Source organism: Mustelus asterias, chromosome 19 (assembly GCF_964213995.1).
Source record: "Mustelus asterias chromosome 19, sMusAst1.hap1.1, whole genome shotgun sequence".
In the NCBI taxonomy this organism is placed as follows: Eukaryota; Metazoa; Chordata; class Chondrichthyes; order Carcharhiniformes; family Triakidae; genus Mustelus; species Mustelus asterias.
This window is the reverse complement of record NC_135819.1, coordinates 62,102,038-62,115,871: the sequence shown is the minus strand read 5'-3', so window position 1 is coordinate 62,115,871 and position 13,834 is coordinate 62,102,038. Positions and strand designations below refer to the sequence as shown.

The 13,834-nt window shown below is 43.9% G+C and overlaps 1 protein-coding gene across 1 annotated transcript in view; it reads right to left on the bottom strand.

Annotated features, from left to right (window-relative positions):
• Nucleotides 1–1,562: 1,562 nt before the first annotated feature.
• The window catches only part of mapk8ip2 (mitogen-activated protein kinase 8 interacting protein 2), a 56,846-nt gene continuing 44,574 nt past the window's right edge, over nt 1,563–13,834 (bottom strand). The window contains exons 11-16 of the mRNA XM_078234625.1: nt 13,429–13,601; nt 12,207–12,316; nt 6,768–6,887; nt 5,926–5,996; nt 3,749–3,847; nt 1,563–1,746 (exon numbers count right to left, since the gene is read on the bottom strand). Of these exons, the coding sequence (XP_078090751.1) occupies nt 1,674–1,746; nt 3,749–3,847; nt 5,926–5,996; nt 6,768–6,887; nt 12,207–12,316; nt 13,429–13,601 (646 nt within the window). The 3' untranslated portion in view covers nt 1,563–1,673. The remainder of the gene's footprint in view (nt 1,747–3,748; nt 3,848–5,925; nt 5,997–6,767; nt 6,888–12,206; nt 12,317–13,428; nt 13,602–13,834) is intronic.

Genomic DNA, 13,834 nt, shown 5'->3' with positions numbered 1-13,834 from the left:
TTCCTTCCCAAAAAGAGCTACCATTTTTGTTCTTTTGCTTCCAGCTGGTGCTCATGACGTCATTGATGGGGGTGAATAGGTCAGTGTTATGGAGCAAGTGCCTTCTTTTTAAAGTGGTTGGGGTATGGCTTTGGAATGAAACAAAGCCAAATGCCCCAGGAGAAAATGTGCCTGTGAAGCATGCGGCAATGCAGTTACTCAAACACATGGCCTCTGTTGCTGACTGGATCACAATGCAAACATCTACATCCTGCCAAACTGACTCTGCCGTTTCTATGTAATTCTGATTCATATTGTAAAAAATCTCATACTGCGCTATGCATGAATGATCCTAACATGATTCACATCCCAGCCTTTCATCTGACCTGTTTGGGGGAATGGCAACTTTGGAGATTTAGGCTGGAATTTTACCGCCTTGCCCGCCCCGGAATCGGGGTGAGCGAGGATCGCAGAACGGAATTCTCCATTGGCCTCGGGCGGGATTTTACGAGCCTCGCCCGAGCGAGGTCACAAAATCCCATCCTTAGAGTCAGGTTAGTTTGAAGGGAAGAACTTGCTGGATTAAACTAAATCAATGGCGGAGTGGAGGTGGCTGCCGAAGGAATGAGCACATGCTGGATTCTCCAGCGGTGAAATCCTCCTTTGCTTCTTTTTGCTTTGTACTGTTTATTTTGGAGTCAGGATGATTAAACCCCCTTGCCCAGGGCTCTCCCCATCTAGCGGAAAACTAACACCTCCACATATCCTCTCGGATCCATCCCAGCCCTGCTTGTAGAGGATCAGAATCTATTCTCCAATAAATCTCCCCCAACGCCCCCCCTTAGAACCACAGAATCCTTGCAGTGCAGAAGGAGGGCCATTTGGTCCATCAAGTCTGCACCATATCAAAGGTCAAACCCCCCGTCATTCAAGGTCAAAACTCCACTTCCCACAGGGTCAGATACTTCATCCAAAGTCAGACCCACTTGTTCCAAGGCAAATCATTTGAGGATTACAGTTCATCTGAGTTTGCTCAAGATGCAAAAAAAAATAGGGTCTCAATTTCAATTATTGAAGGACATGCTTTATTTATGGGTTGAGAGACAGGGCAACTCCTCACTTTATTGAGCAATGATCCTTAGGTCTGGAAGGAGGGGCTAGAGAGAAAACCACTTCTTACTGTCCATCTGCACAGACATCCGCTCAGAGTTTAGAAGGGTGTTCCTTGAGAGAACTGATGCGAGGCACACAGACACCTCATAAGATGATTGGACACAGGGCACTCTGCTCCCAATCACACATACAATTGAAGTAGAGAAGATGAATTTAGCCTGCATTCAGCTGTTAGATGAATTTGTCACGATACGTAAACTCACCACGCCTCATTTTCTTCTCTATTTGACCAAGCGCCTCTGAATTTTAACAGGCTGCTTTGAAGCAACCTGTAACAGCAGCAAGAGGAAGGGATGGAAGCTAGATTTAGATATGGGATGGATATGTGCAGCAAACACAGGTTTGATATCAATGGTCTTTCATAGTCAATGCTAAAACCTCATGGGTGCTCCATGTACTGTATACCCTTACTTAATAGGAATTTGTTTAATTTTGTTATGTACAGGGAGCAGGGGTACAGCTCACAGTTGAGCCCAGGTCCAGCGAAAATGTCATGAATCCATGTGAAAGCTGTCAAACCCCTACTCCAGGTAAATGTCTTCTGTTGGACAAGCATACTCCAGGTGCTCCTGATAGTATTCCTGAAACGCTTGGCTGCAAAGCAGAAAAAATAGGATTTTAGTAACCATACTGTATGTTATCTAGTTGTTTCTCCCACTATTCCCCCACCACAATAAAGTGATGCTTCCTAAAGAAGGTACATTCCCACAATCAGTCTGCCAACTAGCATCTGTGTCAATGTCTTTGATTACAGAGCCATTGTAAGTTAATTTCATTCCTTTCCCTGATATGATGGAATTGTAATACATTTTAGTGTTAAATTTGAACAAGATTCCAGCATCTTCTTGCCTGAAACAATATCCTTCACACTAACACACCCCTGGCCCTGATCTCTGTTTATTTAGCCATTCACTGAGGCTGAAAGGATTAAATTGTAATGACAGGTCACAATGACAGGGGCGACATGGTGACACACTGCTGCCTCACAGCGCCAGAACATGGGTTCGATTCCCGGCTTGGGTCACTGTCCATGTGGAGTTTGCACATTCTCCCAGTGTCTTGCGTGGGCTTCCTCCGGGTGTTCCAGTTTCCTCCCACAGTCCAAAGATGTGCGGGTTAGGTTGATTGGCCATGTTAAATTGACCCTAGTTTCAAGAGGATTAGCAGGGTAAATGTGTGGGGTTACAGGGATAGGGTGGGATTGTTGTTGGTGCAGACCTGATGGGCCAAATGGCCTCCTTCTGTACTGTAGGGATTCTATGAAACTATTTCCTCTCGTGGGCGAAGCGAGAATTAGGGGACATAATCTTAAAATTGGGGCGAGGCAATTTTGGAGTGAAATCAGAAAGTTAATTTCTGGAAATCTGGAACTTTCTTCCCCAAAGGCTGCAGATGCTGAAGGATAATAGAAATTTTCAAAGTAAACCAATCCAGTTTGTTGGGTAAGGGAACCTAAGGGCATGGATCAAAAGGCAGCTATATGAAATTGTTCAGATACTTCATCCAAAGTCAGACCCACTTGTCCAAGGTAATTAATCTGAAGATTACAGTTAATCTGAGATTGTTTAAAATGTAAATAAAATTGTAGGGGTCTCAATTTCAATTATTGAAGGACAGGCTTTATTTATTGATTGAGTGAGGGGGCAACTCCTCACTTTATTGAGCAATGATCCTAGGGCCTAGAAAGTGAACCACTCTTTGCTTTATTTACTCAAGATCCATGGAGCTCGAGATTGGATCACTCCTCACTGTCCATCTGCACAGACATCCACCCAGCATTTATCAGGATGTTTCTTGACAGAACTGATGGGAGGCGATAGTGTAATGGTATTGTCACTGGATTGGTAATCCAGAGAAGCAGGATAATGCTCTGGGGAGCCAGGTTTGAATCCCACCGCGGCAGATAAGAGACCTCATGAGAAAGTGGTTGGACACACGATACTGTGCCCCCAATAACAGACATTGATCTAAGGGGTCAGATGTGAGGAGCTGAATGGCCTCCTCCTGTTCCTATATTTATCACACAAGAGGTCTTTCCGAAAGGTGGATTTCCCTTTTCGTTATGCCTCTAGGAAGTGCAGAGCCAGGTAAGAATATCTAACTCATTTTGCTCTTCGTATATCCATTGGGTATCTTCGTGGAGAGGTCCCTTGAGATGTCTAACTCAAGGCTATGTGGGACCATCGGCTATGTGGGGATCCTGGAGCAGCTCAAATCCCCTTCAGGTGAGACCTTGCTTCTTGACATGCTTCCAGTCAGTTATCCTAATGAATGGGACTCTATACTTTCTGTGGACTTTTAAAATCAGGTGACTGAGGTACATCACTGGCATGAGTTTAGATATTACACCAGCAGATTCTCACTGGGGTCTAGGAGACAGTCTTAGGATTTGGGAGGGGAAGAGATGGATAATGTTACAACATTCATGCCGCTCCCACTGCAGCGAGATTGGAAAATTTGGCGGCCAGCTATATCTCTGTTCACTGCAGTGGGATGGGAAAATCCCACCGGCGTAAACAGTGATAAGATTCCAGCCAGAGTGTTTTCTGTTTCAGCCATTCCCACACCTGTCCTGATGTTAGTGGTTGGCACCTACCCGATACACTCAGCCACACGGCGCATGGATTCCTCAGATACGAACACATGGCAGGCAAAGCGGTTCACCATAGGGTGCTTGGTGATGAAGCCAAAGTAGCTGAAAGAGACATGACACAGTTAAAGGAGACACAGTCCTCTTAAAGGGGCCAGTGTTAGCAATACTATTGAGGAGGAGACTTCACAGAGGCTCTGATAGAGCAGCCAAATCCCAGAAGCCTCTGTTTTAGCCAAACCTGCCCAGAAGACTAGGCCAAGTATCCAATTTACACCATTTTACTCTCCATTCAAGTCAATGTTGAACTTGGGTGGAGCGCAAAACTGATATCCTGCCCCACCCACTGGGCAAGTTAGGCTTTAACAAGGATAGAGATCAGAGTGTAACAGCCCAATTCTGCTGAAGGGGAAAACACAAACCATCTTATGTCGGGATATAACAGACTGAGAACCAATAAATAAAAAGGGAGTGCGACCATTATAATCATGGATTTATATGGAAAGATTGATACAATATTCAAAACTTTGCGTCGATCACAAGATTCAACCCTCAACCAAGATTTGCAAAACAAAGACAGGTTATCTGGTATTTATCTCATTGCTGATTGTGGAGCCAGCTGGCAAATCAGCTGTCACATTCCTTACACACAACACTTCGTAAGTATTTCATTGACTGTAAAGCACTCCGGCACAACCTGAGATTGTGAAAGGTGCTCTACAAATGGAAGCAGGTTCTGCCTTTAACAAAGAGTTAACAAGTGTACACAATCAGAAGAGGACTGTGAAAAGGATGTTGTCCAACCTTATCAAACTATATATTTTGAATCAATTCCAGAACCCAATTTCTAACTCATCCAATGTTAAATCGATTAACAATCACACTTGCAAAAGTAAATGGGCCAAGTTTGGAATCTGGATTGAAAGTGAATGGTAATCTGGTAAGAGGGCAACATGTTGAGAAAGCGCAAACGCCCCGAAACAGAGCCAAGACTAAGTTAACTGGGGAGAGAGCAAGTATAAATACAGTTGGATATTGGGGGAGACGGTGGGTGTAGTGGTATTGTCGCTTTGTCGCTGTACTAGTAATCCAGAAACTCAGGATAATGTTCTGAGGACCCTAGGTTCGAATCCCACCATGGCAGATGGTGCAATTTGGATTCAATAAAAAGAATCCGAAATTAGAAGCCTAATGATGACCATGAAACCATTGTCGATTGTCATTAAAAAACATCTGGTTCACTGATGTCCTTTAGGAAAGGAAATCTGCCTTCCTTCCCTAGTCTGGCCTAAATGGGATTCCAGATCCACAACAATGTGATTGACTCCAAAATGCCCTCTGAAATGGCCCAGCAAGCCACTCAGTTGAAGGGCAATTAGGGGTGGCCAATAAATGCTGGCCCAGCCAGTGACACCCACATCCCATGAATGAACTTTTAAAAAAATGTGAGCATAAAATAGCATTTGCAAAGTGTTTCTGTGTAGCTGGAATATCAGAGTGATGGATCAGGACTCCTTATGCTGTCCCAGGGAAAGATGGGGCGGCACAGTGGTTAGCACTGCTGCCTCACAGCACCAGGAACGGGTTCGATTCCCAGCTTGGCTCACCGTCTGTGTGGAGTTTGGACATTCTCCCTGTGTCTGTGTGGGTTCCTTCCCGGTGCTCCGGTTTCCACACACAGTCCAAAGATGTGCGGGTTAGGTTGATTGGCTATGTTAAATTGACCCTAGTTTCAGGGGGATTAGCAGGGCAAATATGTGGGGTTATGGGGATAAGGTTGGATTGCTGTCGGTCAGGCTCAATGGGCCAAATGGCCTCCTTCTGTACTGTAGGGATTCTATGATGTCACAAAGCCTTTAATGATATAAGATCATGAAGAAAGATAGGGCTGTTACCTGGAGTAACGAAACCTTAAACTGTCAAATTGTTTAGTTAACTTTTTTGTCAAATACACTGATGGTTAATTGAAGAGACAGAGCAGTCTTTGTGCAGGTGTCACAATACTGCTGTGAAGCTCTGGGAATGAGGTTAAAATCCAACCTTCAGACTGACAGGTGAGAGTGCCCTCAGTGAGTCCAATTTCATGGCAATAGCTGACGAGACCGAGGAAAATAAGAGAACATGAATGATACGGATTAAGCAGGTGCAACATCTACAGTTAATGCATGATCTTTAACCCTTACCAGCTGTTTTTAGGGTGACATCCACAGAATGAGATGTTCTTCATCTGGAAAAAATGGCTGCACCTTTCAGTCTGGGAGTAAAAAGAGGTCACAGGTAAAACAAGGCCATGGCTGACCTTCTTGCTGGTACATCACGCATGGAAACACTCAACCAACATACATTCACCCAACACCTACTGCTAAACCAAAGAATGAGTTGGCAGTTCATGAAGTACAATGGAGTGAAGAGGAACATGTGCCTAACAATTGATATTGGAGGGAGGGGCATTGAGATTTTGCCCTCTTGCAACAGATGTTGTTGAGGGAGTGGGGGGTTGAGAGGAGAAATATTCTACATTTATCTTAAAGTTGCTGCTTTCAATTATCCATTTGTTCATTAGGTTTATGGCTAAATGATGTGATGAAATAGACAGATCTAAGCCAACTCCAGAGGCAATGAAATTCTCCCTATCCTATTTTCAGTTTCTCCTGTCCTGAAGGCACCGACTCAGTGGGGCTTTGAGTCCTTGTAGAAACTCAACCATTTGATAGAAAAGTCTAGTTAATGCATGCCTACAGACTATCCTAACATCCAATCATGTCGGGTGCAGCATGGGTTTGATATAAAGTCCCCGCTAAACATTCCCAAGGCAGGTACAGGAAACCCGCCTCTAGATCTGCTCAGAGTAGACAAATCCACCTATAGACTAAACAGACTAGTTCATAAACTTAAGAAATGTATCCTAGGACAGTCAACTAGATGTGTGCACAAGAATGGACAGATTCATTCATGGATAGACAGGTAGAATCTAGATGAATGGAACAGACAAGTGAATCAATAGGAGATGTACAGACGCACTTACTTTATCCTCTGGTCCATACTCATTCAAACTCATCGCCAGTTTAACCCCTTGAATGCTGACTTCCAACTCGCAACTAGCTGGTGGACGCAGATGAACTGTCAATTTTCTAGTTGTGGCAATCTATAAGAGGATGACATTAAAAATTATTAGATCTGGGAATTAATCTGTACAACACAGACTTTGGCACTACTATTTATGGATCAAAATGTTGCAGTTCCACCCCTGGCCTGTGCCAGGTCCAGTCCCTGATTGAGCTCAATCAAGCCCGTCACTGGATTGCTTTACTGGGCCTATTATTAGGGTGCTGGACCAGAACCCAAGTTACCTTAGGATGCCAGACTAGACCCCAACAATTTTCCTATTTGGCATAAATGTGAGGATAGGAGTAATTCCACTGATAAATTGGGCATCTTTTATAGTAAAACAAATTCAATAACAGTTTAAATACAACTCTAACACATGAAGCAACTTAACTATTAACAGTTGAACAACATTTAAAATGAAAAGGAAACAACTTTAATTTCTAACATCACCTTTTCAGTTCCAAACAAGCAACAGTCCTCTTACAGATTTAAATGCCACTTTGTAGTGCATATCGTTAATGCAGTAAATACAGGTAGCAACATACATATACTTGCTATAATGAGCGTAAACAATCTTGAAGCTTTGAGTGAGAGAGAGAGAGAGAGAGAGAGAAAGATAGAGTTCCAGAAGTTTGCAAAATCCTTCCAACTTCAACCAGGCTTCAGCTGCAAAACTAAACTGCTATCTGCAAATACTTTTTTCTCTACTACAGACCCAGGCTGCACATAAACCATATCATCACATGGCCCTGTCAACCAATCTAATCAGAAATCCCAGAGGAATTTAGGTAAATAAAAGTCTATTAACTCAACTTAACAAACACTTGTAAGGCTAAAATGAGTAAGTATCCTCTCCCCCAAAATCTGAGTTGCATTCCCTCTACACATATTAACTACACTACTGTTGTCACACTATGCATTTCCGGATTAAGGAGGACATTAAAATCTGTTATGATGCCTGCGCCTATTGTACAGATTATCGTGGAATGGATCTCCCGTATCTTTGTGGTCAGTCTCTCTCTGCCTCAGCTTCTCTCCCTTTCCCCTATTCTCCCCGGAGGTCATCCCCGTTTATTCCCAGATTCCATTTTCGATTTCCATAGATTGCAGCATATTAAATTGACCCAGAGTATAAGATGACCCCCCACTTTTCCAGCTCCAAAAATCATGTTACTGCATATACATAAAGTACAAATCACCCCTGGTCCAACCCTTTCCAAGCACGACATACACATTAGTACCAGCTTCACTTTTTCACCTGACAAATGCATGTTTTACTTATTGTTACTTTAAACTGGGTACAAGTTATCAAGCAGGTGAAAAGGGTTTTTTTGCCAAGATGCGTGGGAGTTTGTGGAGTGGAGTGAAAAGACTCAGACACTGTTCCAATAGAAACCACAGGACATGAGGAGGAGACACAATTCAGCCTTATAGCCAAAAGAATGAAATTAAAGCCAATAAGTATAGAACCATGCTGAAAATCAAGTTCTCTACAGAAGTTTCTGTGCATGTCCATAAAAACGGTTGAACAGACGAGGACAAGAGTGAAGCTATGGCTCTGTGGAACAGACATCCCCGTTGCCTACACAAATAATGCAACCCATTAGTTGTGGGACATGTTCAGATCCCAGAAACTGATGAGATCAAGAGGTTATATGAGGGTGCCTAACGTCCATTGTTCAATCATTGCATGTGTGCCTCAACAAACTATTCAAGGATCAGGTTCAAAGAACAAAGAAAATTACAGCACAGGAACCAAGCCCTTCGGCCCTCCAAGCCTGCACCGACCATGCTGCCCGACTGAACTAAAACCCCCTACCCTTCTGGGGACCATGTCCCTCTATTCCCATCCTATTCATGTATTTATCCAGACGCCCCTTAAAAGTCACTATCGTATCTGCTTCCACTACCTCCCCCAGCAGCGAGTTCTAGGCACCCACCACCCTGTGTAAAAAGTTGAATGGAATAGGTGGATGGTTGACAGAGAAAAAAAGCTCCATAAAGAGTGGGAAAACACATGCTGCACCACTGGATGTTTTGTGTGCTTTTGTCCTCAAAGCTTAGATTGCTATTGATGCACTGTGTCATCAGATTGTTCAAAAAATGTGGAATATCCAATTCAGTGGATGGAGATGAAGGTGGTTAGTTGTGGAAGGATGATTATGAAACAAAAATTGCCACATCTGATTCAGAGTGGGATCCTTATGACGATGTCATTGCTCAAGTGATTCAGAACGAATTTGCAAACTCTTGGAGACTTGGTTAAAAGGACAGGACTGGCAGCTGAATATTCCGGGGTATAAGTGTTTTTGGCGAGACAGAGGAGGGGCGAGGAGAGGTGGGGGAGTAGCAATGCTGGTTAGGGAGCATATTACAGCAGTACAGAGGGTGGACAATATGGAAGGGTCAGGTAACAAGTCACTGTGGGTGGAGCTCAGAAACAGGAAGGGCGCAGTCACTATGCTGGGGGTATACTACAGGCCTCCCAACAGCCCACGGGAAGTTGAGGAACGGATATGTAAGGAGATCCTGGACAGGTGCAAAAAAAATAGGGTTGTTGTAGTGGGAGATTTTAATTTCCCTCACATAGACTGGAAATCGCTTAGGGCTAGGGGCCTGGACGGGGAAGAATTTATAAAATGCGTACAGGAAGGTTCTTTGGAACAATATGTTGACAGTCCAACTAGAGAAGGGGTTATACTGGACCTAGTACTGGGGAATGAGCCCGGTCAGGTCATCAAAGTTGCAGTCGGGGAACATGTGGCAAATAGTGACCACAATTCTGTAAACGTTAGGATAGTAATGGAAAAGGATGAGTGTTGTCCTATGGGTAAGGTGCTGAATTGGGGGAAGGCTAACTACAGCCAGATTAGGCAGGATTTGGTGGCTGTTAATTGGGAGAAGCTGTTCGAGGGTAAATCCACATCTGGCATGTGGGAGTCTTTTAAGGAGCAGTTGATAGGACTGCAGGACAGGCATGTGCCTGTAAAGAGAAGGATAGGAAAGGTAGGATTCGAGAGCCATGGATAACCAGAGAAATTGTGGGTCTAATCAAAAAGAAAAAAGAGGCATACATGAGGTCCAGGCAGCTAAAAACAGATGGAGCACTGGAGGAATACAGAGAAAGTAGAAAAGAACTCAACAGGGACTTAGAAGGGCAAAAAGGGGTCATGAAATGTCCTTGGCAGACAGGATTAAGGAGAATCCTAAGGCATTTTATACATACGTTAGAAAGAAGAGGGTTGTTAGGGAAAGAATCGGACCTCTCAGGGACAAAGGAGAGGAATTATGCTTAGAACCAAAGGAAGTAGGTGAGATCCTAAACGAATACTTTGCATCAGTATTCACAAAGGAGAAGGACATGTTGACTGGTATTGTCTCAGAGAGATTTGTTGACCCGTTAGAAAAAATCTCAATTACAAGGGAGGAAGTGTTAGGTTTTTTAGGAAACATTAAGACAGACAAATCCTCAGGGCCAGATGGCATCTATCCTAGACTCCTCAGGGAGGCGAGAGATGCAATTGCTGGGCCTCTAACAGAAATCTTTGTCTCTTCACTGGACACAGGTGAGGTCCCAGAGGATTGGAGGATAGCAAATGTGGTCCCGTTATTTAAGAAGGGTAGCAAGGATAACCCGGGTAATTATAGGCCGGTGAGCTTGACGTCCATGTTAGGGAAGTTGTTGGAGAAGATTCTTAGAGATAGGATATATGCGCATTTAGAACTGAATAATCTCATTAGCGATAGACAGCATGGTTTTGTACAAGGGAGGTCATGCCTCACAAATTTGGTTGAGTTTTTTGAGGTGGTGACAAAAACGATTGACGAGGGAAGGGCCGTGGATGTCGTCTATATGGGTTTTAGTAAAGCGTTTGACAAGGTCCCTCATGGCAGGCTGGTGCAAAAGGTTAAATCTCATGGGATAAAAGGTGAGCTAGCTAGATGGGTGGAGAACTGGCTTAGCCATAGAAGACAGAGGTAGCAGTGGAGGGGTCTTTTTCCGGTTGGAGGTCTGTGACTAGTGGTGTTCCACAAGGCTCTGTACTGGGACCTCTGCTGTTTGTGATATATATAAATGATTTGGAGGTAGATGTAACTGGTGTGTTCAGTAAGTTTGCGGACGACACGAAGATTGCTGGAGTTGCGGATAGTGATGAACATTGTCAGAGAATACAGCAGGATATAGATAGGCTGGAACATTGGGCGGAGAAATGGCAGATGGAATTTAATCCAGATAAATGCGAAGTGATGCATTTCGGTAGATCTAATGAAAGGGGGAGCTATACAATAAATGGCAGAACCATCAGGAGTATAGACACACAGAGGGACCTGGGTGTACAAGTCCACAGATCCTTAAAGGTGGCAGCACAGGTGGAGAGGGTGGTGAAGAAGGCATATGGCATGCTTGCCTTTATTGGACGGGGCATAGAATATAAAAGTTGGCATATGATGTTGCAGCTGTATAGAACGATGGTTGGGCCACATTTGGAATACTGCGTCCAGTTCTGGTCACCACACTACCAGAAGGATGTGGAGGCTTTGGAGAGAGTACAGAGAAGGTTTACCAGGATGTTGCCTGGTATGGAGGGTCTTAGCTATGAGGAGAGATTGGGTAAACTGGGGTTGTTCTCCCTGGAAAGACGGAGGATGAGGGGCGACCTAATAGAGGTGTATAAAATTATGAAGGGCATAGATAGGGTGAACGTGGGGAGCTTTTTCCCAGGTCGGAGGTGATGAACACAAGGGGTCACGGGTTCAAGGTGAGGGGGGCAAGGTTCAACACAGATGTCAGGGGGATGTATTTTACACAGAGGGTGGTGGGGGCCTGGAATGCACTGCCAAGCAAGGTGATTGAGGCGGACACGCTGGGATCGTTTAAGACTTATCTAGATAGCCACATGAACAGACTGGGAATAGAGGGATACAAAAGAATGGTCTAGTGGGCACATGAGCGGCGCAGGCTTGGAGGGCCGAAGGGCCTGTTCCTGTGCTGTATTGTTCTTTGCATCGGACATTCGAGACAACGAAGTCTGATTTTAAGACACATTGATTGAGGTTAAAGGTATCTTTACAGAATTAATTAATTTAATAAACTGCCAAATTAATTTAATTTGAATTACCAGTGTTATTTTTCTCCCCCCACAATGCAAAATGATGATTATCGACACCGGTTCATATTTTATACTCGCTATACAAATTGTCCAATATTTCTGGAAGTTTCAAGTCAACAAAAGTCATTGCGATCGAGGGTATCCACCAGACAGCACTTTCCCAAAACTACAGGCCCAGGCAATTGAAACAAGACTAGTTCACCTTTCATCCTCTCCCATCACTCTGTGATTGAGGTACTCTTTACCTTCTGCATTGCAGCACACAGGATGTCATTACCCTGATGATACGGCACTTCCACTGATCCCAGAAACTGCACATCGAACCTCTCCACCCAAACACTGTTCTTCTTTATCCCTGAATTAATAAACAGAGGAGGCGTTAGAAACCTTGGTTCATTAGAGACCAAAGTCTACCTGTTACAGGCAGCTCCAGAGTTTAGTCAATGGGACAATGGCTTCATTTGGCTGGAATAATTAACCTACCATCTTGAGCTCTGCTGGCCCAAGGCACGGAGCGAGCCAATGAAAACTCTCAAGATTAGGGAGGGAAAGACCTTGAAATTGGTTTGCAAAAGAAATCCTTTGCAAAAGAAATTACTACAAAAGAATTAAGCTACCTGCTGCTTAAATGTTATATAATGGAAGCCAGGATCTCTCTATGGAGCTACCTCGTGTGAATGTGTGGAATTAAGTTAGCGTCAGAAGCTGATGTACAGTTGCCCTCTGATGGCACGAGCTGAGTTGCGTTGGAAATTACCGAACACCATACTATCTTGCTGTACGACTGGTAGTGCTTGTGGCATTGCAACCCACTTTCCAATTTTAATCTAAAGGATGGCTTGGCAGCCTGTTAATCTCTCTATAATGGTTTTGTTCATCTGGTATTACTGCTAACTTTTATTATACATCACAAATGCTGATGACCACAGCATTATGCCTCAAAAGACATTGTAAACCCTATGTTCGGACTTTGTTGATGGGAAATCCATTTTAAGAGTCAATATTTATCTGCAGTATCTTGTCATGCCTGCAGGTGGCTCTGCTGTTGTCATCTAGAATGGTCAAAGGCCTACCACACAGCAATAGAGAAAATCCAAGCTCTCTAACTATATTCTTGGTGTTAAGAATGTGTCTCTTAGTGTATAGCCCTATTACAAATTCATTATGTGTCAGCATTGATAAATTATGTAAATAAGTCTCTCAATGGCATCTGGATCTAGGCTTTATATACTTCCTGATTTGTACAGATGCCCTTGAATTTGGCTTCTGAACATTCCCTGGAATATATTGTCCACCTTCCTGATCATGCATTATGTTTTTCCACTGCAGTGCTCCGACCCTCAGTTAGCTCTGCAGTGAACCGCAGGCAATATTCATTGCACTGCCCTGCAGCCCCGGCTCCCAACTCAACAGACCGGAATGCCTCTGAATTTTGACCATAATTTTCTAATCTTACTTTGGACCTACCTAGAAATTCCTTGGCTTGGTTGACTACCTCATGGGCGTAGTACGCCGGAAAGATTCCACGCTCTCCTGTGCGCATGTTGTAGCCTCGGTACCAATAGTCATCTTCCTCCTCTTCAACGTACAATGGGTCATCAACATCCAACTCCAGTTCATCCTGGTGACGTGGTATGAACCTTCAGAGAACCAGAAACACTTCTGTTACACCAGGAAAGGAAACAATCGAGTGAACAGCTGAATTTGAAGTTTGAGCTCCAGAAGGAGTTTGTTAAAATGGGTTCAGTGTGCACAGCAATGTTGGGTAAACTTTAATTGGGCACAGCTAGACTATGACACATGAAGGAAAAATGGGCAGCGCCTGCATTCCATGAATGGCTTTCAAATAATTTAAGGGTTGAGTTAATGCAGT